The sequence below is a fragment of the Notamacropus eugenii genome, chromosome 1 (assembly GCF_028372415.1).
Source record: "Notamacropus eugenii isolate mMacEug1 chromosome 1, mMacEug1.pri_v2, whole genome shotgun sequence".
Taxonomy (NCBI): Eukaryota; Metazoa; Chordata; class Mammalia; order Diprotodontia; family Macropodidae; genus Notamacropus; species Notamacropus eugenii.
In genome coordinates, this window is record NC_092872.1 from 308,984,570 (window position 1) to 309,012,394 (window position 27,825).

Here is a 27,825-nt window from a genome sequence, read left to right on the forward strand (position 1 = left end):
CTAAGGTCAGTTCCCACTATATTTCTTCCAACCTTAATAAACTTCATTGACTTCCCATTGGAAATATTTCATTCTTATCTAATCTTCAATCGTATCCACCCTTTTTAAAATGTCTATTTTTTAAAGGTTCCATGACGTACGTAACTATTAATACCATAGGGGCAAGGACTGGGTCTGTGACTTCATTGTTATAGGGGAACTGCTGGTGAGGAAAACTCCCTCTTTCAAGGTGGTGGATCTTCTCCGTCATTTCCAGGCTTCCCAGAGTCACTCCCTCGGTCAGGAGCGTAGGAAGCGGGGCTTGACCTGAGGGCTTTCTGACTTGGTCTGGTTTCTCCATCCACTATGCCATGTGGTTGCCTCTGGTTTTTACAAAATACACTCATCGTTATAGTTTATAAATAAATACAAATATAGGAGAGGATCGGCCCCCAAATCTCCTATTTAGCATGCTCAGGATAAAACAAAATTGGAGATAACAGCTTTAGAGAAGAAAAAATAAACCAAACCAAACCAGGGACGAGACCTGGAAATCGCGCATCAGCTAAGTTTGAGCAGGACCGCACACCGTCTCGTCATCGGCCGCAGGCTCCACCCAGCCCCCGCTCGCTGATTGGTTGGGGGCATCTGGCCCGGCTCGCCGGAAGGAAGGCGGTAGTGATTCCGTTGTTGAAAGGGCCCTAGGAAAGGCTCCGCCGGGGTGGTGGCCGGCCGGAAGGAAAATGGTGAGATGCCGCCTGGGAGGCGTGGGCGTGGGCGGAGGACCGGACTGACTGGATTGGGCTTTCAGGGCCCTTCGGGGTCCGACTGAGGTGTAGGGCTGCCCCGAGGCTGCGGTGGGAAGTGGGGAGGGAAAGAAGGGGGACTTCCTCCACCTCGCTAGGCCTTGGCTCCGCACCAGAGCGTCCCTGTCCTTCTTCCCTAACGGCTGCCGCAGCCTCGCCCCTGCTAAAGGGCGGGCCCCGAGGCCTTGGCTTCTCCGCTTCTGTGAGGTGTGGCCGTTAGCGAGACCTTCCGGTCTCCCCGGTCCCCGACCAGCTGTGGGCTCCAAGGCGCCTCCGTGGGGTGGAGGCGGGGAGAGGAGCCTGGAGCCGGGGCGGGGACCATGTCCCGGGGCCCGCGAAAGAGAAGGAGCGGAGTCCCGGGACGAGGTCTAGCGCTCCCGGTCTTCGGCTCGTCCCAGCCCCGCCTTCCCCCGCGGGGCCTCCGCCCAGCCTCCCCCGCTTCCGGATTTCTCCTATCCTTAGGGAACTGCCAGGAGACTCCCGAAGTGGTGGCAAAAACGCTTCTTGGGCTTCGGCCTCAAGTTCCTGAAGTGTGTCTTTCCTCGCAAAAGAAAATGTATAGAATTGAGGTCTTCTCTGGACAGCTCAAGCTCACGTGTCACTCAGGTCTCGATTGAGTGCCTGAATGGCGACCCACCCAGTTGGGTAACTGCTCTTCTAAGGAAAGTAAATTTTCATGGCCAGAGGCAGTTCACTTGAGGTTTACTGACTAGGTTCCTTCCTTCTTTCAGAGACCAAACCTTGAGCCCATTTCACTCTAGAGCTCATAGATTGGACCACCGTAGGTCCTTGCTCAAGCTCCACTTAGTGGCTATATTTTGGGCCCTCCAGGTTCTGAACGAATGTCAATAGTAATTTGCTCTTTTGACCAGCAACCCTACGGTCTTCCCCTTCCAGTTTAATTTTTTTTTCTTTTTTCCTAATTAAAGGGGCCATCCCTTGACTCACTCTTTAAAGAGGCCTATTCATTGAATGGGCGGGGTACCTCACTCAAACTGAGAACCTGAAAAGGCCTTAGGCTAAAAGGGCCAGGGTCTCCTATTGCATCCTGGACCATCTCCAGTCGACCTGATAAATATCTGGCACTAGACCCTGATGGCTCTTGGGAAGGTGAGGCTGGTGACTTTGCACAGCCCTTCTTTATTCAAAGTCAACTGCAATTTATGTCATCATTTTCCTGATGTCATGGTCCTTTTTGAAAATGAAGGACAAACACAATCTGGATATTTTGGTTCAGATTATCTGGGAAATTGCATTGCCACCACTTGACTTGTTTTAGGTTTTCTTTTGGGTATGGAGGTCATTTTAGAAGTTTTGAAAAGAGTAATTGTATTAGTAGCAGTATTTCTAAAGTATTAAAGCAGTTTACTAATATTTTCTTATTTTTAGCTTCACAACCACCACATTTAGGCCCATTCTGCAGATGAGGAAACTGAGGAAGTGGTTGAGTGACTTGCCTAGGGGTCATACCTATAGTGTCTCAGGCTGGATTTGAACTCAAGTCTGAATACAAGATACAGTTCTTTGTCCACTGTCTCTCCAACCTAGTTGCTTCAGACTGCATGCTTAAGATGGGCAGTTGAGACAGGGTTCACATCATAAGATCTTAGCTTTTTAGCTAAAAGGGACCTCAGAGGCTATCTAGTCCAATCCCCTTCTTTTACAGTTGAAGCCACTAATGCCCCCGGATTTTAAGTCATTTGCTTGAGATTACACTGGTAGTAAGGGCAGCTTGGTGATATAGTAGATAGAGTGCTGGGCCTGGAATCAGGAAGACTTGAGTTCAGTTGCTCTCAGACATCAGTAGCTGTGTAACCCTGGGCAAATCACTTAACTCTGTTTGCCTCAGTTTCCTCATCTGTTAAATGAGCTGGAGAAGAAAGTGACAAAGCACTCCAATATCTTTACCAAATAACTCAGTAGCATCACAGGTAATAAGAGTCAGAAGTGGAATTTTAGCCAGGCTTCTCTAACTCTGGAGCCAATGCTTTTTTATCACACCCCTTACTTTGAATCTTTACACACTAGATATTTAAATGTTTTTATTTTACTCTTAGAGGCAGTAAGGTTCAGTGATTTGAAAGTTGACCTCAGAGCCAGTAAAACTACAGTTCGGGTCCCTCTTCCTCCCTATCTAACTACAGCTTAGTACAATTCCCTTATGGCATTTAGAAGGGAGAAGAGGATTAGAAAGGAAGGCATACAAATTAAAGCACATTGTTGTCTTTTTTAACTGTGAAGAAGAGAAATTAAAATATTCTCGGTTTTCCTTTTCTATTGTGCCCAATCTAGTTTTGAAAGGTTATAATCTCTAAAGCTATTTTAGCCCAGATATAGTACTTTCATTTTAATTAGATAGTTCTCCAGTGAATTTATTTTTAAAACTATAATAATGGTTACCATCTCAGGGAAGAAGAAATAATAACTTAATCTCCCCCCCAACACACACACACACACACACACACACACACAAACACACAAAATGTCTGTGAAAGAAAAGGAAGTAAAGTTTCAGGAATTGACAAATAACATCTTAAGATCTCTCTGCTTCCATCACAGAAGCAAAGTGAAGTTGTCTAGCCTCTTAAATGATATATAATTCCCATTAAATGGTAAGTATTAATTCTTTAGTGCTGGTAGCTGTATAGCATATCACCTTATACATATGCTGATTTAATAAGATAACTTAATCTTAAATGCCAAAAGTTATGACTTTTAAATTTTTGTTTAACATTGGAGGTGAAGATAAGCATTAGGGTGGGCAGTGGGGCCTGGGTCTGCCACTGACAAAATAAAGGGTGGAGTAGGGGTTGAAATAATAATAATAACTAATATTATATAGCACCTACTATGTTCCAGGTATTGTGCTAAGTGCTTTAAAAGTATCGCATTTGATGCTCATAATCTTGAGAGGTAGGTGCTATTTTAAAATCATTAAAATCTGTTCAGCTGCATGGAGAGTATTGATGACTTGATATAAATATATAAATTTTTTTAAAAATTAAAGAAACCAGACATAGCAATACTGAGAAGCACTTTAAAAATATAACATGCTTTTATGATCATAGAAATATCTGTATGATTGAGAGGCAAAATCTGAATGAAAAAACATTTATTAAATGCTATATGCTAAGCACCGAGGACACAAATGCACAGAGATTTCCTCTGCCCATAAGGAGTTTGCATTGTAATAGGGGGAGGCAACATGAATTTAAGAATGAGTTATGTTTGGAAGGAGCATTTTGGTCCTGAAAGTTACTGGGAAGCTGAGTGGGACCATAGGGAAACAGCTTGACATACCCCTAACAGAAGTAATGGGAAAGTTGATCTGATCACCAACTCAGAACTGGAGAAGTAGAGATAGGATAAGGAGTATAGCTGTACTGAGACAAGAGATGCCTTGGAGTAGGGCATTAAGTGAAATGGCCCCCAGACCTTCCTGAGATAGTAGGCTAGAAGGGATAATTAAGTATCTAAGCCCCAGCGTTCCAAAGATGAAAGGGTTAAAACAGTCCATTTACAGTTTTCATCTTGGTAGCTAGGCATATGTTGAGTAGGAAGTGAATGCAGCAGATGGACAGAGTATCTACCTGCCAAACAAGACTAATTTTCAAGCCTTTGACACATAAAACACATGCTGCCTTGTGACCTTAGGCAAGTCATTTAACTTTAACTTTGTAAAATAGTAAGTTGCTCGGCAATTTACATTGATGGAGGGGAGTTTCCTCACCAAAAATTCTTTGATACTAATAAAATCACAAGTTGACCTCCCCCCCTCCAAAAAAGAGTATTACAACTAAAATTAAGCAGCAGTATAATACTGACAAGGTTGGAAGTACTGATTTAGTAACTCCAGAAAATACATAGGCTGACCTTAATTGTTGTTATTATATAGATAAGAGAATAAAATTTTGAAATCACTAAATTCTACGTTATTCACTCTAGCTCATTTCTTAATACTATTTTTAGTTTTTCAAAATGAATTATGACCTCCTGCCTTTTTCATTGTACCTTTTTCTCTAATATGCTTTCCTATCTCTTCTCAACTTTTTTTAATATTATTGTTATTCATTTGAAGCCTTCAGCAGTGACAACACTTGATGGAAGGTACATTTTATATTTATTTGTATAACTCATTCAGTATATATGCTTACGTGATAACTAGCGTAGGAACCAAGCAACAGTTGTCTTACAGGGAGCCCTAAAATGGGCCAGTACCCTGTTAGTTTAGGTTTGATGTCGAAGAGAAATGAGGCAGTCATAGGTTGTCATTCATCAGTGAACAAAATGGGGTTTACTTAGCCATCATTAATAGGAAGGGTATTCAAGAAGGATATTCTAGAAACTTGGGTTGGGTAAACATAGCCCCTCTCCACCACCCTGGCCCCACCCCTAATTCACAAACGTGCAGTTTGGGAACATCCATCAAGTTCAGTGAGTCCTGATCCTACATAAGTGATCTTATTTTGTGCTTTTGGGTGATCAGGAAACTGTATCATTAAAGACACACCTTCAGCCTTAGCTTCCTGGGCCAGTCAAGACCTGGAAACAGCCTTGTCACTTTTCACAGAGAAGCTGGTCTCTAAGCCATGTGGCCAGACAGGCAATAACCCTGGTAGAGAGTGATTCTGGCACAAACTCCTTCCTAAAATATCTTTTAATTTTTTTTTAATGGGTTGTTACCTACAAATAGCTCAAAAAAATTGGTTTTTTAGGTATTTTGATAAGTAAATACTAAGCCATTTTTGATGGTAAAGTAGAATTTCACAAGTATTTTATAATGTCTTAATTACTGAACAGGTTAGTGAGATGAGTTTGTACACCACAAATATGAAAGTAAACTTTAATTCACTTTTTTATAGTAGCATATTTTCTAATATAATTATTAGTGTTCTGTGCATTGTTTGGAGGATAAGTTAAGCCCTGTTTTATTTTGGAAATTATTAAGGCTATAAGTTAAGCATATTAAAATAATTGAGCATTTTAAACATTTAAATTCACATTTTAGAGTAGTACTGATTCTGGAGTCACAGGACCTACATTTAAAGCTCACTTATTAGTTTCTTCTGTAAAATGAGGGCACTGTATTGCATGACCTTTGATATCCCTTATAAATTTATCTGGCTAATTATGTTAATGATTAAGGTCCTTTAGGTTTAGCTTTCAAAGGTCAGAATGTATGATTCCTTTATTTGGCTATTATTTGTATCCTTCAGAACATTTTAATTCATTCATCAATTCAGTTTTAGAACCACAATTCAGATTTCTTTGTGGGTAGTGCATATTAAGAGTTCTTTTGAAAGTTGAGAGATTTATAGGTTTGGATTTGAAATAAAGACGTGATGATATGTAAAACTGTTGTAGAAAAAATAATAAACTTTAGGGTTAGTTCTTTAATACTTAAATAAGTTGTTTCATCCACATGGTTACTTTTTCTGGTGGTACAAGTCACTCAGCCCCTCCTCACTCATTTTGTGTCTTTTATCCATGTTCTCCCATAAATCTCGAGGGGCCAACCAACATTCCAGGTTACCTTCAGGATTTCCTAACAGTCTGGGAAGGACTTATACTACCCATCTCTTAGTCTTTGTTCTTTCCACATGACTTGCTCACCTTATTTTCTGGTCACTTATCTATTTGATAATATATGCTTCCATTTATATCTACCATGTGTGTCACTGCCCTATGGATGACCTGTGACTTTTAAAATATGTATTTTATTGGTGCTTCAGAATGTATATACATGTGTATACAACACATACATGAATCTGTTATTTCCCAATAACTGCTCTCCCTTTTAACCTTTTAAGTGAAATAGACTGGTGTTAACCATGCCTGCCAGATGATGCCACATCTGGAGACTTTTACAGAAAAGAGAGAGATAATTAATTTTCCACACTCTAAATTTAAAATTGGTCATTTCATTGATCTGAATTCTGCTGTCTTTTAATGTTATATTTCTTTACGTTATTGTGGTTGTTGTGTATATTTTCTTGTTTCTGCTTACTGTATTTCATATCAGTTCATTTGCCATTTCTTCCAGTACAGTGTTACAAAATACTCTTGGGGTGGGTAGGTGGTGCAGTGGATAGAGCACCAGTGCAGGAGTCAGGAGGACCTGAGTTCAAATTTCACCTCAGACACTTGACGCTCACTAGCTGTGTGACCTTGGGCAAGTCACTTAACCCCAATTGCCTCATCCTGGGTCATCTCTTGTCATCCTGATGAATATCTGGTCACTGGATTCAGATGGCTCTGGAGGAGAAGTGAGGCTGGTGACCTGCACAGCCCTCCCTCAAAACAAAGTCAAGTGCAAGTTGTGTCATTATTTCTCCGATGGAATGGTCTTTTTTGGCAACAAAGGACGAACACGCACACACAAAATACTCTTATAATACAATTTGTGCAGCTATTCACTTCCCAATTAATGAATACCCACTTTGTTTTCAGTTTTTTTGCTACCATTATTTCCTTTTGTCTTGACTTTGTTGAGGTATTCACTCACTAGTAGTATGTTTAACTTTAATTCTTTAGAGACTGTAACTCCTAGCTATATATCATCCTTGAAAGACTATTGGTGTTAAAAAAAGAGGGGAGTTTCAGGGAGAAACTGAGGGTAAAATGGCAGTTGCATAACAAGGAGGGATTGACAGTGGTGTCTTTGCTTATTTGCTGTCATCATATATGTGCTCAATTAAGTGGATTTATGAATTATATAGCTTTAACTAATCCATACAAAACAAACCTCTGGTTTAAAAAAGATTCCTGTAAAGAAACCTCAGATCGAAGATTATACTAATAATGCAAACAAGTGATCAAGGAAATGGCTACTCCTAATAATAATACTCTGCTAGCCATAGCCGATCTGATAAGTTATCCCCCATCCCCCATGAAATTAGCAAAAAGATAATTTGAAAAATGTATTTAATCAACACAGATAATAATGCACCTCTTCATGGTGGAGCTACATGAGCTATCTTTTTCAGCTATGACAATTAAAACTAGTTATTTACAAAAAATGAACTTACAATCAAACCAGATTTTTGTGTCACAAAGTGTTAAACCAAGGTTTTAAAAAATAATGAAGCATATTCACTCACATTGTTCTTATAAACTATTTTATTAGTAAAATATTTTAATGGGGGCAAAAGGTTCTTGTACCGCTTAGAAAAAATTATTTAAAAATTTCTACATTCTGTGTTATTATATTGTACATAATAAATTGGAGTGGTACATATACATAATTTATAAATAATTTATTGGGGGAGTTGGTCAAAAATTTCTTATTGACCATGAAAAAAAAGATCAGAATCTTTATATGACTAAGACTAGAGGCCTCTGTCCTAAACAAGGGATCTTCTTTATTTACTTGATTCTTTTCCTTTGTGGATGGTTGGTTGGTTGTTGTCCTTCATTCTCAAAGAGGACCAAAATGACATCACCATGATAAAGTGAAGTTTCAAGTTGTACAACTGGCTTATCAAACCAATACAAGCTCAGAATGCTGTATCACAGATTGGGCACAGATAGTCTCTGTGAACGTTTGGAGTGCTTACTCCAAATTTGCACATCCTACATTTCCTTTGTACTGTTTGAGTTCTGCTTTGCTCATAGAGCACAGCGCCTTTTCTGATGTGGGCGTGCCATGCTGAGCAGTCCTGTGCCAATGTCTCCCATGTTGCACAATCAAATCCAAAGTTCTTGAGAGTGTCTTTGTATTGCTTCACCATGTGATCACCTGCCCCATACAAGTTTTCCATAAAATAGTCTCTTGTGGAGACTTTAGAGTGATTATAAATATATTTAGGAAACTTAGTAGTCTTCCAGTTCTTACACTCAACACAATTGGATCTGCAAAGTATATAAAGAACCTTATCATCTTTTTTCTAAGTATATGTTGAATTGGTTGGCCACTCAGGTGCCTTTTTACCATGAAATACTGACATTCTTTATGATTTTGTGATCTGCAAGTAATCTCTCATTTGAACTGTACACAGAAAATCTTCCATAAATATATCTTTGGTGAAAATGCCTTTTATATTGTGCTTGATATTCATAGTCAGAGGGTACTCAAACAAAGTTACCTATTGCATTTTTCAAAGACTCTTCCGTGATTTTAACACAAGCATGTGAGTCCCTTTAGATTTTCTGAAGTTTTTAAGGCATTTTGCTCTATCAAGTCAGATCATTGTTTGTGGTCAGCAAAAAATAAGCACAAAATAGTTGTGTATTCTCTGCATACTTCAGTATGTTATATGACTAAAAATTAGGTCTCTTGTAGGATATGATTTGGGAAGGCCTAGCTCTTTTTCATACCTTCACTCTGGGTAGGTGTAGATTGTTCTCCTAAAAATTTTCTAAAACTGGAATGGTAGGCACGTGAGTTAATAGCTACTGACATTTTCTTGATTGGTTTTATTTTTAAAAAAAATGATAATTATCTGTAATTTTCTTCAAGTGTTAGTATCATCCCATCATTCAGATAGCTCAACTGAAGAGCCTCAACGCTCTCAAAATTGTGTCATACCCTTCACAAATCTCTTTTATGCTTGGTCTAGTCCAGGTGTTCTTACTCTATTTGTTTTTCTTAGTACTATTTCTACTTCCACTTATATCACAATAGAAACCACAACAGAGTCCAAATGTGATGGCTGTACAGCCATCCATGTCATAGATGGAGAAAAAAGTTTTGTTATAGAAACCTTTTCCATTTTTTTCATCCTTTGGGAGGGTAATTCTTACAGTTTCATTCTTAATTTCTCGAGATGATTAGTCTTAATGGGATAGCTCTTCACATTTTCTGAAGACATTTTTGTCTCTCACTACTAGTTTTTTGGAATGATACTGTATGTCATGTTTCACCATCCTTCTATGAAGGATTTTTTTTAGTAGTTTATAGTCTAAAACAGAATTGCCTTTAACTGATGCTGCAGTATCTTTCCCTTTGGCACAGCAATCAGTATTTTCTTGCTGAGGTAGTTTTTAGACTTTCTTGGCCATTTCATTGTAGTAATTGGTTTATTATTTCCTTAGGAAAGGATACTAGTCTGTGTCAGTGTCTGTCTTTTATCTATTTCCCATTTTTCACCATCATAGTTTGTGTGTATGTGTGTGTGTGTGTGTGTGTGTGTGTGTGTGTGGTTAGAGCTATTTTTTCTTTTTTAAAAAATTATTTTTAGTTTTCGACACCAGATTTTGAGTTCTAAATTTTCTTCCCATGTCTCCCCTGCCCCCACCCCAAGACACTGTGCATTCTGATTACCCCTTCCCCCACTCTGTCCTCTCTTCTATCACACCCTTCCCTTGTCCCCATCTTTTCTGTTTTCTTGTAGGGCAAGATAGATTTCTACACCCCATTACCCATATTTCTTATTTCCCAATTGCATGTAAAAACAATTTTTAACATTCATTTTTAAAACTTCTGAGTTCCAACTTCCTGCCTCCCCACCCGACCTCACTGAGAAGGCAAGCAATTCAATATAGGTTATACATGTGTAGTTATGCAAAAGACTGCCCCAAAAGTCATGTTGTGAAAGACTAACTATATTTCCCTCCATTCTATCCTGCCCCCTATTTATTCTATTCACTCTTTTGACCTTGTCCCTCCCCAAAAGTGTTTGCTTTTAATTACCCCCTCCTCCTATTTGCCCTGCCTTCTGTCATCCCCCCACACCCCACTTATCCCCTTCTTCCCTATTTTCCTGTAGTGTAAGATAGATTTTCATACCAAATTGAGTGTGCATGTTATTCTCTCCTTAAGTCAAATGTGATGAGAGTAAGCTGACTTTTTCCCTCTCACCTCCCTCCTTTTCCCCTCCATTGAAAAAACTTTTTCTTGCCTCTTTTATGAGAGATAAGTTGCCCTATTCCATTTCTCCCCCCAATATATTCCTCTCACCCCCTCAATTTTATTTTTTTAGATATGATCCCTTCCTATTCAACTCACCCTCTGCCCTCTGTCTATATGTATATAATCCGTCCAACTACCCAAATACTGAAAAAAGTCTCAAGAGTTACAAATATGGTCTTTCCATGTAGGAATGTAAACAGTTCAACTTTAGTAAGTCCCCTATGATTCTTCTTTCCTGTTTACCTTTTCATGCTTCTCTTGATTCTTGTGTTTGAAAGTCAGATTTTCTATTCAGCTCTAGTCGTTTCATCAAGAATGCTTGAAAGTCCTCTATTTCATTGAATGACCATTTTTTCCCCTGAAAGTTAGAGTTATTTTAACTGTGAACTGTATTCTAATTTTGGATTGATTTTAATCTTCATTCTAACAAGTGGATGGTCATGCATCACATAGCTGATTCAAAAACAATTCCCATATTTTTATCTAATAATCTTCTGTGACTTAATTTCATTTTTTTGTGATGTTATTTGGTATTTGTTATGTCTTGAGTTTCTCCTTTGAAAGAGTATTCGTGATATGCATGTGTAAAACGATTATGTACATTTCTTAATCATGAATCACATTTTCCATTTTTTTATTTGCTTGTTTTGATATGTTGTTTTTTTTTTTACCATACCTACCTTTGCATTGAAATTAGCCAGTATTACAGTATATTTCAATGTAATTTGGAAGTTCTTATTGGATTCCTTTTAGACTCTTCTTCTTTTAGAATTCTTCTTCATTAGAATTTGGCACACAAACTACAGTGGGGTTTTTCTTGTGGTCCTTTTGCAAATGCACCACAATACAAGATACCCAGGTATTCTTTATATTGATGTTTCTTGTTTTCTTTTGGATACAAAATAAAACAAACTCTACCCACTCCATTATTTGTCTTCTGGAGGAACCAAATTCAGCTTCATTTAGCTATAACTTCCTTTTATCTTCTAGTTTGATTTATAGTGAGATTGGCAATATTCTTGTGATTCATTTTCTCCCCAATAACAATATGTTACGTAATTGGTCCCTAGACAAGGATTTCATATTTACAGTACTAACAGTTAAATTAATGTTTACAGATAGTCTAAAAGCTAAGTAGCATTCTCTGCCCCTTTTTCTTAACTCTGCCTCTATAACCTCAGGAAGGAGACAAATAGGCAGCAACCAGAAAGACCTAAATTAAATCTGGCATTAAGACACATACTGACTAGGATGACCTTGGAAAAGTCACATAACTTTTGTCTGCTTCATTTTCTTCATCTGTAAAATAAAGATAATAACTGTTCGTGTGGTTGTGTTGAGGATAAAATTAGATAGTGTGAAGTACTTTGCAAACCTTAGGTGCTGTAGAAGCACTGTTATTATTGCCATATAGGACTGAACCATTTGTAATGTTCTTTGTTACATGACTTGCCATGGCCATAGAATCCATCATCTAATGACTGGTCAGTCTACTGGTAATTAACCCATCCATACTTACTAGTCTCTTACTAAAACAAGAATCGGAGCTTTTCCAGTGTGGTGGAACTAGCCAGAGTTTACATTCCTCTGGTAGAGCCATTGGGAATTATCTTCACACCTCAGTGAAGCATCTTAAGAACCAAATGGCAATAAATATTTCCCTTTAATCTAGAATAAATTGTCCCTTTTAATAGTTTAAAAATGTTTCCCTTTGCTGGTTCTGTTATAAAACTGGAGATCTGCTTTTCAACTACTCCAGCATGATAGCTGTTGACAATTTCCTCAAAAATCTCCAGAGAAGAAAATTCCATGACCTTCCTTGATAATTATTTTTACTGTAGTTATAGGTATGAAGTAAGTCCTTTATGATATCTAATTAAATCCCTTCAATTGTAATTTTAATATTCTTTCCCCTTTTTTTTCTTCATTGCACTGAATGGTCCTTAAGCTTTCATATTATCTAAGATATTATCTGGTACATTTGAAATCCAGAGCATTAGCTTTGAGTTTAGGGAACCTGTATTCTAATCCTAGAAGACCTGTATTCTGATCCTGGCCCTGCTCTTTACAATTTGGGTAAACTTGTGCAAATCACTTAATTTCTCAGGGTCTCAGTTTCCTCCTCTGCAAAACCAGGGAATTAGTTTCATTTCCAAGGTTCATTTCCATTTCTGAATCTATGAACATGTAGTAGCTCCAAATTTTTCTTCCTCTTCAGGATATATTAACTCTCTTTAGTCTTCTGTAATGTGGTCTATTTTCCAGACCTTCAATAAAGAGTCATTACTCTTTTCACAGATTGTTTTGGAATTCTCTGCATACTTCAATTGTGTACCTAAATTTGAACAATGATATAACTGATGCTGATTATACCTAAAAATCATTTTTGTGCCTACGTATTCTGTGCTTTTGTACATATTCTGAAATGTACTTTTTTCCCCCAAATATTGTCACCTGCCTTAGACCTTTGACCTTCTCTTTTTGCTGTAGGGAAGCTTTCTAAAGAAGTTGTATAGTCTTATGTTTATGGAAGTTTTCCTCCATATGGAAAATATCCAATACATGTCATCTCCTGAGCAGTGCAAGAAGAATTGAATAATCCCATCCATTTCCATGTAGTTTACCATATCAAGTAGGAAAAAAAAAGTTTGCGTGAACAAATTAGTAAGATAGTTAAAGTTATTAACAGGTAAAAACTACTCCAGTTATTTCACTTCTGTATTTTTGGCATTTGTATTCATTTACTGCTAATGTCTAGCCATGTATAGATTGCTTATTTACATGTATGATTTTTTTTAATTACATATTGAAACTATTTCATTTGTGTATGTGTGTTTTTTTCCCAGAGTGAATCTCTGGTGGTTTGTGATGTTGCTGAAGATCTAGTGGAGAAACTGAGAAAGTTTCGTTTTCGCAAAGAAACTAACAATGCTGCTATTATAAGTAAGCTCAACTATTGTCAGCAAAGTTACAGTCTTATACTTGTTTAATCCTTCACTAAAAGCCACAGGTCATGTAGCAAACTTTTCAAAAGTCATTTCCCTTCCCCAGTTTTTTTCTTTTCATATTACTTTTCACATAGAAGCAACAGCTAAAAGTCACAAAACAGGAAGAACAATACCCCACAATTGTAGCAACTCCTAGTAAAAACTAGTTTGTGTTAATTCAAAGTGGCTTTTGGCTACCCTTCTAATTGAGGCTTAAATGTTATAATATTAAAAATATATATGTATCTCAAATACTTTTAAATGTTTTTTCTTCAAGGGTAAAGGAAATGTGGTCTAGCTTTATTTAGATATAGTAATATTTGGAAGCTCTTTAAGTACTCTACATGTCCACTTTTTTCAGAAGTAGTAAGCTACTATTTAACAGCAAATATCATTTTTTCCTAAATGTACCAAAAGATGGGAAGAGTAGTTGTGTCTTGCCTTCCACATTTCTCATCAACAGTGAATTTGACTTTCAAGACTCATCTTCATGGGCAATATAAGAGTCTGAAATTGTACTATTTGGTAATAATGAAAAAGGTGAAGTCGAGGAGGGAGGGGAATGTAAATTCTGTACTCTGTGCTTTTTATCTAAAATGCATTTGGCAAACTAAAGCAAATTAGTAGTGATAACTTTGCAACTATACTTATGCTCCAGATTAAATGTTCAAACCAATCTAAGCACACAGTTGTGAACAATTAAACCATATGTTTTATTGTTATAGTAAATTCCGTTTGTACCCCAGAAGAGAGAGACTATTATAAATCTTTTTGATCCATAATATCTGTTTGAAGGTTTGCTATAATATTAGCAAGCAATTTACAGGGGACATTTACTTCAGATAAAATAAAGGCATAGCATAATGTCACTTGCTCAATAAAATTTGAACAATGACATAACTGATGCTGATTATACCTAAAAATCATTTTTGTGCCTACATATTCTGTGCTTTTGTACATATTCTAAAATGTAGATTTTCCCCCCATTTCTTTAACTTGAGAAAAACTTTAGTACTTGCTTGCACCAAAAGCGGTGAATAGAGTATTTTAAAAATCATGTGTGTTTAACTTTGGAATGTATGTTGGTCCTAGTATTTGAATGTAGATATCTGATGCTTGAGAAAATTCATTTCAAATAAAATAAAGAGGTGACATTAATGTCCTGACCCAGGAAGATCTAGCAAGCCATCCTTTTTCTCCATATTATCCAATTTTCTTTCTGTATTGGTCAACTTTTGTCTACAACTCATTCATTCCATGCTGGGTATAGATCATTCAGAATGGTACAAAGTTTGGCCCTTTTCAGATTTTCCTGGGATTAGTATAGGAAATTAAGTATTTGTACAAAGACTTCTTTGTAAAATATATAGAGGTAGCTGAGACAGGTACTGTCAACAAACTTGATCATCCGTGAGAATCTTGTTTTCAAGAGTTGACTAAATAAAAATAAAACTATCCCAAAGAAGAAGTGTTAGGCTGATAAGTCGTCAGTGAGTTTGACTCATGTTTCTTGATCAGTTTTCATTTTAGATACTAAAAAAAAACGTCCAAGGGATGAGAATATTAAATTCACGTTAGACGTACACAAATAAATGTATCTTTTTTATTATAGTGAAGATTGACAAGGATAAACGGCTGGTAGTCCTGGATGAAGAGCATGAGGTTTGTAAAATCAACCAAAGATAGTCTTTCATTATAGTTTAATCATGTTATCATCTGAAAAATGCCATCTTTGCTATATGTAGTTTCCCATCTAAAATTTAAGTTATCTCTTTCAAATGTGTGTTCGCTAAGTGAAAAAAACTGTAATAATTACATTGTCTCGCTAAGTAAAGTTAATTATCTTAAGTGTTAAGGAAATCCCATTTAATAATCATCAAAGAGTTCCTTTTATCAAATGAGGTGTGACAAGGCCTTAAGATAAGTTTTTACTGAGCTAGTGCTCAGTCAATATAAATTGACTTTCTATAAGTTACAGTTAGGGATTGTGTCTGTGATTTTGTTGGTATAGGAAACTATCTGTACAAATTCAGGTCACCATCTACTCAACAATTTAGCATCTTAGAGAGTTGCCTAGAGCCCTCAGGTTAAGTGACAGAGTTACAAAGCTAGAATTTGTCAGATGCTAGATTAAACTCAGTTGGGTCTTCCTGTCTCCAGGGCCAAATTTCATTACCCTTTTATGAATTTAGTTTAGCAGATGAATTAAAGCTTCATTCTGATGTTGCTTTTTTTCTTTTAATTCACCTTAAATGAAGTGAAAATAAATGAACTTTTTTTTTTCCTCCAGAAGAAACAAATGAAACTTATTTGGAGAAGAATGCTCATTCATTCACTCAGCAATGGGGTCCTTAAATTTGAAGACCTAGCAGAGTTTGCATTTCAGTTTATATCAGCCTGTCGTTTAGTCAGCATAGTTGAGGTTAGAATAGATGATTGGCTAAATAGAATAGATAGTTGAATAGAATGGAATAGATAAGATTGGAATAGATTTCTTTGCTAGCCTAGAAATTATTAGTTCCTACTGTAGATGGTCACTTTAGTCAAGTTTTACTTTACTCATAAAGGTTGTTGAGTGTGTTATGGTATTATTAATACTGTTGCATTTTATTCTGCTAATTAATTATGTCCCAGAACATTCTTGAACATTACTTTATGTTAAATTGCCAGGGTATTTCACCTGATGAGCTTAAAGATGAACTGCCTGAACGACAACCTCGATATCCTTTTTATTTTTGCTTTTTAAAATTATTTTTTCCTTGGGGAGCAAAAAATTATTATATGTATACATATACATACATACATTTCAGTTCTATGATTTTAAAATATATTATTGTACATTTATATTGTATTACATTTCATAATCAACTTTTTTTAGTTACTATTTTATATCATGGAAGATTGTAAAATAATGTAAGTAGGTGCCTAGTTTAAAATGATTGAAGAAGAATCCAATTTTTCTAATCTAGTGTTCTTTTGTAAAAGATTCTTACTCAAGTATTAAAATAGTTTTTTCCATTTCCTTAACTTAAGAAAAACCTTCATTGTATATAGTTATAAATATCAACATGATGATGGAAGAGTTTCATACCCTCTGTGTTTTATTTTCTCTAGTCCTGTTGGTAAGTATGATTCTCATATAACATACGTATGTAAATAAATACATCCTAGTAAAGTTGTTGAATGATGTGCTAGGAGATGAAAAATGCTAAATTTCTCAAATTTGTCATATTGTGTATGTGATAGAAACATGAGTATCCCTGTATAACAGAGTTTTCTTTAAGGTCAGCCTATATTAGACTTCATTCAAGGAGCTAGTAATGAAAAATATCATGAAGTAGTTCTGGGGCATAGACTTTGTGAACACCATGAGTACTAGATGAGACACATAGTGTAGAATTTGGGCTTTCCCTAAGTAGATAAGTTTGAACTTTAAACTCCGCTTTTATTTTTCTAATTGTTAAAATTATTTGAGTTATTTAGTTTCCTCCTGAGTTCAGGATCAGTTACTATAACTTCTAAATTTGTTTTCAGATTCGAGGGACTTTTTAAAAACTGAGATAATCAAAACTAATTTCTCAAGACTTTTCTCTGCACATAGTAAATTTAGTCTGCTAATTCACGGATTGGCCAATCAATCTGCAAATGTGCTCTTTCATATAGTAGCCTTCTTGAGTTCAGAATAATTTTTGATCTCTAGTACTAGAGGGAGCAAATAATGGACAAATATATTGCAGGCATTACCTCTCAAAATAATGAATTAAAATTTTTTCCCCTGAACCTGAAGTCCTGAGAAATCTGTACATTTGTGGTAATTTGTAGATCCAACAGTTATAGAAATGTTATTGGTTTGGTTTTTTCAGATTCATATATTCTTAGTTTTTAAAAGTATTTTGTTTTTCCTACTAAATAAAGTGTTATTTTAAGGGGAAGTATGTATACTATATACATACCATAAAGTTCAAATGTTACATTTAACTAGTTTTGAGATTTTAAAAAATGAAACAATTGTTACTAAAATGAAATATTTATTTTTATTCAAAGTAGATTGCAGATTTTATTGTTTCCTTTGCAATTCAATTTAAAATTATATGACTCTGCTCTCTTACTTCCCTTACTCAATAACCTCCCGTGGCCCTCTATCACCACACATAAAAATTATCTGAAGTTCAAAGCCCTTCATAACTTGTCCTCCTGCCTAGTCTTCTTAAAACTTATACCTCCCCTTTCTCCCTACCCCTCTCCATGTACTCTGATCCAACACCACTGGCCTCCTTGCTGTTATTTGACTAAGAAACTCATCTCCTGCCTCCAAGCATTTTCACTGACTGTCCTCCGTGCTTGCAGTACTGTCTCTTTATCTCTGCCTTTTGGCTTCCTTGGGTTCCTTCATGTTCCAGTTACTATCCCACCTACAAGAAGCCTTTCCCAATCCCCTATTACCTTATCTCTGCTGATAATATCTAATTTATCCTGCATTTATCTTGTACATAGTTGTTCACTTATCTGACCTCTTGTTTCCTTGAGTCCAAGTCCGGTGCCCTATCCACTATGCAACTTAGCTACCTCTGTAGAGGGATTTAAGCCGTGCTTTTGTGGAATATGTCTGCCATGTCATCTTCACTATAGAGAAGCTCTTGTATATCAGTTCCTGTGACATAAATATGAATTTCTGAATGCTCATTGTGTACTTGGTACTGTACTGGTCCTTACCTGGAAGAATTCAACACCACCCAGAGATGTCTTATGGGAATGCAAAGTCAAAGAGTCTTAATGGGGAACATTTATATAATTCTTAAATAAAGTTTGCACATGTAAGTACAGAATGAGCAGTAAAAAATAAAAATAAAAAAATTTAAAAAATAAAATTATATGACTGATTTAAAATAAATTTCACAAAATATATTGATTGGCAAATTAGTAATACAAAGAGCTAATGATTTTGTTTTGTCATCTATTTTGTTAATTTGGTTAGTTTATCTACATTTCATTCGTTATTCTATTATTATATCTTTCTTTTCTTGGACCTTTTCTCTTACCAAAAGATTAGGACAACTCATAACATTTTTCTACTAATACTACTACTACTTGTGGAATCCTAGTTATTTACAAATAGAATAATAGTTATTTACAAAATATTCCCCATACTCCTTTGATAAGTTTGGGAATTCCTATATTAGACATTAGGAATATAGACACAAAAACTGAAATAGTCTGTGATCTCAATGAGCCTACATTTTACTGGGCCAGATACATATACAAAAGTAATGTAAATACAAGGTCATTAGAAGAGGGAGAAAATGATAGCAACTAGGTAGATCAGAAAGAACTTAAAGAAAATAGCTCCTGAGCTGCACGTTAAGGGCTTGGTTTCCTAAGGGTCACAGTGGTGGAGAGTGGAACGTTAGGGAGTTACTGAAGATTTTGAGCAGAGAAATTACATGGTTAGGCCTGTCATAGGAGTATTCATTTGGCAGCTTTGTAAAGATTGATTGCAGAGGGGAGAAACTATAACTGGAAGACTAGTTAAGAGGCTGTTGTGCAGATAATCCAGAAAAGAAGGAATGGGGGCCTCAGCATACAGTTTAGAAAGCCCCTGCCATGTACCAGGTATTGTGTATAGTGCTCAGTGTAAATGCAGGATACATATGGGGGGAAGGGAGACACTAACAGAAGGGAGGGACTCTTAGAGGGGTGGGTAGGTTAAAGAATAGGAGAGGGCAGTTATCGAGTAGAAGTTAAAGCAGAGCAGTGAAGAGGAATAGGGTGAATGGAATGATAAGGATAGTTAGGAAACATAGGAAGGAGGGAAATACATAACAAGTAATTGTAGCTCAGAATATGAATGTGATGAATATACCCATCAAATAGAAACAGCAGACTAAAAATTTGAATTCAATAGTGTGTTGCTTTCAGGAAACAATAAAAAATGATATACACAAAGATAAAATAAACAGCTGGAGTAGAATATATTATGTAAAAAAAGCAGGGATAGTAATCATGATCTCAAAGTTAAGTTAAATTATATTTAAATAAAAAGGAAAAATAGGGAAATTATATTATGTATCACCAATATTATTCAATATTGTTTTAGACCATTTAAAATAACTAGATAGTATAAAATTACCTGTGAGTATACCTGCTAAAACAGACACAGGAACTACATGAACATAAATATAAAACAACGCTGTATACAAATAAAGTCAGATTTAAATAATTGGAGTAATACTTATTCATTGGTAGGTAAAGCCAATATAATTTTTTTAAATGGCAATTTTACCTCATCTATTTATTCAATGTTATCCCAATTAAATTACTAAAAAAGCTATCTTACTGAGATAGAAAAAATAATAAAATTCATTTAGAAGAACAAAAGGTCAGGAATGTCAGAGAAACCAGAGGAAAAAAGATATGAAGGAAGGAGATTCATCAGTATTAGACCTTGAACAGTATTATAAGGTGAGAGCATTGCTGAAGTGTAAAATAATTTTGATTATTTTAAATTAAAAATTTTTTCTATAAATAAAACCAGTGTAGCCAAGAATAGAAGGAATATAGAAAATTGGGAAGAAACTTTTATAGACAGTCTCTCAGATAGGATGTGATTGTGTTGGAATTCTTATGTTGTATAGGAAATAATGAGCTAATTGATTTAGAAAAACTTGGAAAGATTCAGACCAGTGAAGGAAGTTGCTATCCAGAGAATACCTCCAGAGAAAGAGATGGCAAGTGGAAATAGACGTAGTATGGTTTTATATACATATATATGAGTACAGATGAGTGTGTTTATAGATATCTGCGTATATGTGTATATATCCAAGTTTAACTGTAGCCTTCTTTGGGGGAGAAGGGGAAAAATAAAGTAAAACATGCACAGCAGAACAAAAGAACAGAACAAAAACAAAAGAAAACAGCAAAGACAAGCTAGGTAGCTTTGAAAATAATGTGTATTATTTAATATATAGATTTTCTTTAAATGCAAATTTATTGTTTCATATTGAATCCTCTCCTATATTCTGCTTTGTACGTGGAAATGTTTTTCCCCTTTTCTCATTTTGTGTTTAAGTTTAAAATGAATAAAAAATTTATCAAAAAGAAAACCATACCTATTAAGTGGCCATCTAGCTATTAACTAAAAAAACATAGTGAAGAGGAATCCGCTCCCTGACGCAGCAGCCATGTCACTTTTGGATAGTTCAAATTATTAGGACATTTTTTTCAGTGTCAAACCTTAATTAGTATCTTTAAATCTCCTGCCCACTGCTCTTAATTCCTAATCTCTTGGACCAAACAATATTAATCTGATTTCTCTTTTACACGATAGGCCTTCATAAATATTTGAAGGTAGCTCTATGTCCCTCTTGATTTTTCTTTTCTCTAGGCTAAACTGCCCCACATCCTTCACTTCGTCCTCTTGGCATGAATTTAAGGTCCTTTACCATTGTGGTTTCCTCTTTCTGGTTCTTCAAATTATCAGTCATTTTTCTAAGACTGCAGTATCTGAAACAACACAAGCCTCTCATTGTAATCTGAGGAAGGAAGAGTACAGAGGAATTTTCATCTTATTACTGGACATATTTCTCTTAATTCAGCTTATGATCGATTACACTATCCCTTTTGGCTACTATGTCACAGTATTGACTTAGATTCAACCTTACAAGTCATAGGAACCCCTAGATCTTTTTCAAGAAAAACTGCTGACTAATTATGTCTTTCCCATCTTTTGCATTGTGAAATTTTTTTTTGCAGTGTAAATTACTATTAAATTTCATTTTATTAGATTTGGCCCAGTATTCTAGTCTGTTAACATCCTTTTAGCCATTGTGCCAGCAGTACATCCCAGCCTTCTGTTTTTCACAAATTTGATGTGTGTGCTTTATGCCTTTATCCAAGTTACTGATAAAAATGTTAAATAGAGCAGGGTTTAGCTGGAATCTTCTCTCCTCCTGAAACTTCCTATACATAGTGTTTCCTTCAGCTAGAATTGGAGCTTCTTAAAAACAGAAACTGTCTCACTCTTCTGTTTCAACTCCCAGTTTTTGGCAAATAGTAAGCTCTTGAGAAATGATTTTCCTACTTTCCACCTCCAGAGAAAAAACTGGAGTCTGAATGCAAATTGAAGCATACTATTTTCACTTTTTTTTTGGTGACTTTTCCCTTTTGTTCTCTTTCTTCTTTTACAACATGATGAATGTGAAAATGTTTAACACAGTCGCACATGTATAACCTTAAAAAAAAAAAATTGATTTTCCATTCATTCATCCATCCACTCCCTGGAAACCTGCCAAAATGACATCAAACTATTAGTGACTACTGTTAGAGCCCTACTCTTCAGTCAGTTCTGAGTCCATCTAATTGTATCCTTTCTAGGCCACATCTCCATGTTTTCCACAAGGAATGGAGAAATTATCAAATGTTTTTCTGCTGCCAAAGAAAACTGTATTCCTCATACAACAATTTAGTAAACCCATCAGAAAAAGAAAACAAGGTTAGCCTAGCATGATCTCTTCTTGATGAAGGTGTCCTGGCTTTTCATAGTCACTGTCTCCTCATCTAGATGTTCACTAACCATTTCTTTATTAATTTTGAGCTTTTGTCATGAATCATTGTCAAAGTCACTAGATTAAAGTTTCTGGAACATGTTCTCTTTTTTTCAAAGTCAAGATATTTATCTTTCTGCAGTTCTGTGGTACCTCTATAATTCTCCATAATTTTTAATCCAACACTGAAAGTAGCACATCATTCACACCTGACACATCAGTGTCGCTGGCAATGACTTATATGTGGCACATCATTACTACTGAAGTGGCTCATTGGTGACATTTTGAGTTCATCAAGAATAGATGGGTGATCTATCACTACCTCCTTACTTAGACCTAGTATCAGCTCCCTGTTAGCCATTCTTCTGTCCTTTGCAGGCCACAGGTCATTCTCCTAGGAAGAGATAGAAGCAAAATAGGAATGAACATCTCATGCTTGCTCTCTGTAGTCAGTTAACAATGGCCCATCTGTCCTGAATAGTGATTGTCATCTTCTTTATCCCAGGATAGCTTTTAAAAATACAAAACAAAACCTCTTTTTGTTGTCCTTAGCTTTCCCTATCACCCTCACCTCATTCAGCACATCAGTATCGTACAATGCATTTATATTCATCCTCTGTTACCAGTATGTCTTTTAAAAATCTAGTTTAGCTGATGAATTTCCTTTATATCCATATCAGTTTCTTTTTCTTCCTCATCAGAATTGTTTCAGTATCTTCAGAATTTCATTCTTCAAAGCTACCTTTCCCTACTGGGCTAAATCTTCCTATGCAACTTTAATCCATGAGATTATATCTGTCCTTCTTTACACTTTAAAATCTGCCTCCCCAAAGTCTAAAATGTATGTAGAGGCAGTATGGTATAGGGAATAGAAAACTGGCCCTGGAGCCAGCTGTACTTGGGTTGAAGCCCTGCCTTTCATATCTTCTAGCTGTTTGACCATTGGCAAGTCATTTAACCTCTTGATGCTGTAGTTAACTCTTTAAGACCAAATTGCAGAGGATGTGCCAACATGGGTTGGTAGACAGAGTTTACTTATCTCGGTGTTCTCTCTACCAGTGCAAATACAAGTCTAATCTCTACCCCTGTTATTATATATATGCTTATGTATCTCTAAATGTATGCTTATAAAATAAAAAGAATAAAATGTATGCTTATAAAATCTCTAAAGGAGTAAATCATGTCCCCAACTAGCTTGTGGAGAAAAAACTTTTAATACTTTTTTTTTTTTGGTTTAACCCTTGCACATTGTAAGGTTCTATTACAGTCAATCTGGATAGTCCAATCAGTCAAATTTAGATAGTTGCCAGAGTACAGAGTCATCTTGTGTTTTTGTTAACTTTAGGGTTGTGAATGGAAGCAGCAGTTATCTGAAACTTGACTGCTTCACTTACGTTCACTTTGAATGGTGTTAAACATAATTTAATTGCATCTTTTTCATGCTCTTGCATAATCTGGTTCTCCATTATTTCAGTGAATCTCATTGACATAGGTATTCTCTCCAGTGGTTCAGATTATGTCTCACCTACTTATATTTCTTTTAAACAGACTTTGTTTTCTAAAGTTGGTAATTGTGGAGTAGCTAGGTCTAATGCCAATGCGATACCCACAGCAGCCACTATGGATATGCTTGTGTATTTCCAGGATAAATTTGCAAATATAAACTCTCTTCCTCAAAGACAAAACCAAAATATTTATTCATATACCAGAAAGCCAATTCCACCATGCTAACAACAAAGTTTGTACACATCACCAATAAAGGGAGCCTCACTATCCCCAAGCCTTCGTCTGTTAGGCCTCCCCTCAAGCAAGCTTCCCTAGGCAAAATTCATCCCTCTCTCACTCACACTAACTGCTCTGCCTCAGCTCTCTCTCAGCTCTGCCTCACTCTTCTTGCTGCATTCTTCCTACTCTACCTGTTTGGTAAAGTCCTCCTATCATGGACTTCATGTGACTCAAACTGTGGGCTGGACCAGAGCTCAAAACAGGTCACTTGAGCAGGGAAGATCTTCAAATTCCCTCACCATTACACTAGGAGGACCTGAGTTCAAATTTGGCTTCAGATACTTGACATTTACTAGCTGTATGACCCTGGCCAAGGAACTCAACTTCAATTGCCTCACCACCACCACCACCCCCACAAAAAAGTTGATATTGTGAGTTATTCATGTGAAATGGCCTGTGTTTTGGAACTTTTTTCCTCAAAATTAAAGATATATATAAATATGTATGCGTATATATGTATGTATATATATTAAACAAGGAATTTGAAGAGGAGGAAAATAATCCTATTTGGCTCTTGTCCATTATATTTTCCCATAAATCCTCTACCAGGTTATCTACTCAACATTAGATCTTCTAGTGATACAGCATCATATAATGGAAAGAGCATTTAACTTGGAGTCAAAAAAGACCTAAATTTGTTTGTTTTTTAATTTTGTTTATTTTCAGTGTTCTACAATCACTTCCGTGTATCTTAAATTTTTCCCCTTCCTTCCCCTCCTACCCTCTACCTCCCCACACCCTCCCTGAGACTGCATACAGTTTTATATAGGTTCTAGACATACATTCCTATTAAAAACATTTTCACCTTAGTCATGTTGCATAGAAGAATTAAAATGAATGGGAGAAATCATAAAACAAACCAATACATAATACAAAAGAAAATGATCTGCTTCACTCTGCAATTGAATTCCATAGTAAAAGACCTAAATTTGGATCCTACCTCTGATACGTAAGTTGCATTGTTACCTTAAAGAAGTCACTCACCCTCTGAGTTTCAGTATCCTAATCAATAAGATAGGGTAAAAATATATATAGTACCTAACCTCACAGGGCTGTAAGGATCAAATGAAGATGTTGGTAAAGGGCTTTATAAACTTCAGTGCTAAAAATAATGTCAGCACTTGTCTCTTGGTACTTTAGGAGTACCAGTGATACAAGCCTGGCCTTCTGTTCTTCCTCATTCTCACTATACAACCATATATATCTTTGATATCATCTCATGTGTGTTTTTTAGTGAGTATTTCAAAATATGGGACGTTTGAATTGAATTGTATTTTTCCCAATATCAAAAGAAATTAAGTGTAAGAAAACAATTTTTCACTTTTTCTTTCTCATATTTTCATATCTCCTGCTTTCCCTCTTTTCTAAACTACAGGGTGTAAACCTGAACAACAGATGATGTATGCTGGGAGTAAGAATAAGCTAGTTCAAACAGCTGAACTTACCAAGGTATTTTAATATATGACTTGTTTGTTGAAAATAAGCTTAGTATTTACAGAAATCATTACAGAAGATTAGGAAATTGTTTATTTGAATAAATCCAGTTCAGTGAGTAAGCTATTTACTATGCAGTTAACTATACCCAAAACTAGATGGTTCCTTAGAACCCAAGATTAGCATTCTTAGAATACCTGAGATTAATGATTTTTAAGAACATACCACTTTCCTTATATTAGGAGACTGATAGAAGATAAAATAACTACTTACTGTCCTATGGTCCTATTGAAGACTAAAATAAAATATTTCCTTGTTTCTCAAGTTCATTTAACTTCCTGTACCAATTTTTAGTTGATAGATTTTTTTATTCCTCATGTTATATTAATAAAAATTGATGAATCAAAAAAATTTTATTTTTTAATATAGTATCAGTGATCTTTCCCACCTCTAACTCTTTTTTCAGCTCCCTCCCATCTCCCTGCTTTGCTTTTAGGTTTATCGCCATTGCTTTCCACCTGTCAGCCTATATAAATGTCATTTATGTCATTTTTTTCTCTACCTTTTACCCTGAAGCAGCATCTGTGATGCTGAGGAATTTTTTGATAAAGGATGGAGTAGACTGAGCTAGGGGACCATGGGTAATGTACCCAAATCTGAAATGTGGCAGTTCTCAACTGCCACAACTGGGAAAGATGGGAGGGATCATTTGTTCTACATTCTGAGGAATATTTCTTGGAACATATAAACTTTCAGAGTTGTGATGGTTTGATCAGGGTGAACAGTGTTCTAATCCACTCTTATCAAAGTATACCACTATCCAGTAACTTCCATTGGCTAACCTCAGTCTTTTAAAAGTCAACTGAAACTTGAGTGCCCTGGATTATAGTTTTAAGATCTGTTTTTTGGAAATATTTGAGTTTTCAGGCTCAGTAAATGTATTTTTACCTGATTTATGCCTCTTTCAGTCCTTTCAAGCCTTAGTAAATAAATTAATTCTCCCAAACATAAAGTATCTGTAATGAAACATTTCAAAAGGTCCCATTTGCTGTTCAGAGAGGTCAGATTAGGAAAATAGAACTAAATTGTGTTAGAATCTTAACTTAAGCTTTTGTCTTTTAAGGTTTTTGAAATAAGAAATACTGAAGACCTAACTGAAGAATGGTTATGTGAGAAACTTGGATTTTTCCACTAAAGTGAATGTCCTGTTACTCAAGTATTTATGTACTAACCTGACTATACTGGAACCAGACATAAATACTCATTTATGCCTAAAAATGCACTGTTATTTACAATTTTGTTTCCTGCAGCAAATAAAAATCTTTAGTTGTGCAAAGTGTGTACAAAAGAGGAGATTCTTCTTATAGTAATGGAAATTTTAAAAGTGTTTCCTCATATTTGTAATTGTTTAGTGGAATACTTCTGCAGGGAATCTTTGCACTCTTGTGACTAACTTCTATTACTTCTGATTCAGAATTTGTTACTATTTTCAGACAACATTGGAAACTGGGTATTTTGTCTCCTTTTGATAAATATTGGATATTAGCATTAGTCTTACTTGTCAGATATGTGAAACACATTTAAAGGCTTGAATTGTCAGACCCAAATTTGAGCCTATAAGTATGACTTTAGAGTATCATGTATTCCAAGTCCTTTTTCATTAATTCTGGAACTTATTTCACTACATTTTTCTTTCATAACCTCCAGTATCCATAATTATCCACCAATATTAAGTCCTGTGGAGTTATAAACTTGAGTATTTCCTGGCATCATAATGAGTGTTAGTCATTTTAAGCCTGTTAATACTGTGCCTTTGATTTGTTAGCTTTAAAGTTAATCTTGAGAGTTTTACACTGCCAGTAATCCAGACTTGGTGAAATGAATACTTTTGTAGAGGTCCATGTAAAATGTTTTGTAGTGTCTAATTCTGTAATTGACATTTGTAATGAAATCAACTTCATTTCTGTAAATTCCAGCCATTTCCTTGAATTAGTGAATATCTGGCAGTTGAAAGTTAGGATTTTGTATGTATCTGTGATTTAGATTTGTATCATAGGGAAGAAGTAGTGATCTTAAACCTTGGTTGTAGTCAACAGAAATAATATGTCAGTAAAATTCATCTTGATGCTATAATACTTTACTTATCAGAATGGCATTCCAACATAAATGAATACTTGAATAATTGAGCTTTTCTTCTGTATGTCATTAGCATAAATCCTATGATGAAGGATGTTTTAAAATGTCTTTTTAACATGTTTACCTTAAAAACATTTAAAAGTAGAGATTTTACAGATTTGCCAACACGGTTCCTCAATCAGTAATATGACAACCAAGTAAAATGATTCATCTTATATCTTGGTCATTTTCTTAAAAATAAATAGCAAAAAGCCTTTTTGTAATGGATTCTATTTAATTCATAATTTCTGTCTTTCTTTCAAATATAT

The 27,825-nt window shown here is 35.6% G+C and overlaps 1 protein-coding gene across 2 annotated transcripts; it reads left to right on the forward strand.

Moving 5' to 3' along the window:
* The first annotated feature begins 570 nt into the window (after positions 1–570).
* Positions 571–27,784, forward strand: GMFB (glia maturation factor beta). 2 transcript variants are annotated; one of them, XM_072629452.1, is made up of 8 exons: positions 710–812; positions 1,715–1,895; positions 13,482–13,578; positions 15,235–15,284; positions 16,293–16,342; positions 16,662–16,744; positions 25,323–25,396; positions 26,505–27,784. In XM_072629452.1, exons 2-8 carry the CDS (start codon positions 1,881–1,883, stop codon positions 26,574–26,576), a joined length of 441 nt encoding a protein of 146 aa, XP_072485553.1. In that variant the 5' UTR covers positions 710–812; positions 1,715–1,880; the 3' UTR covers positions 26,577–27,784. The 2 variants fall into 2 exon arrangements, with proteins under 2 accessions (XP_072485554.1, XP_072485553.1); XM_072629453.1 differs by lacking the exon at positions 1,715–1,895 and having other exon boundaries at positions 571–725.
* The last annotated feature ends 41 nt before the right edge of the window (positions 27,785–27,825 follow it).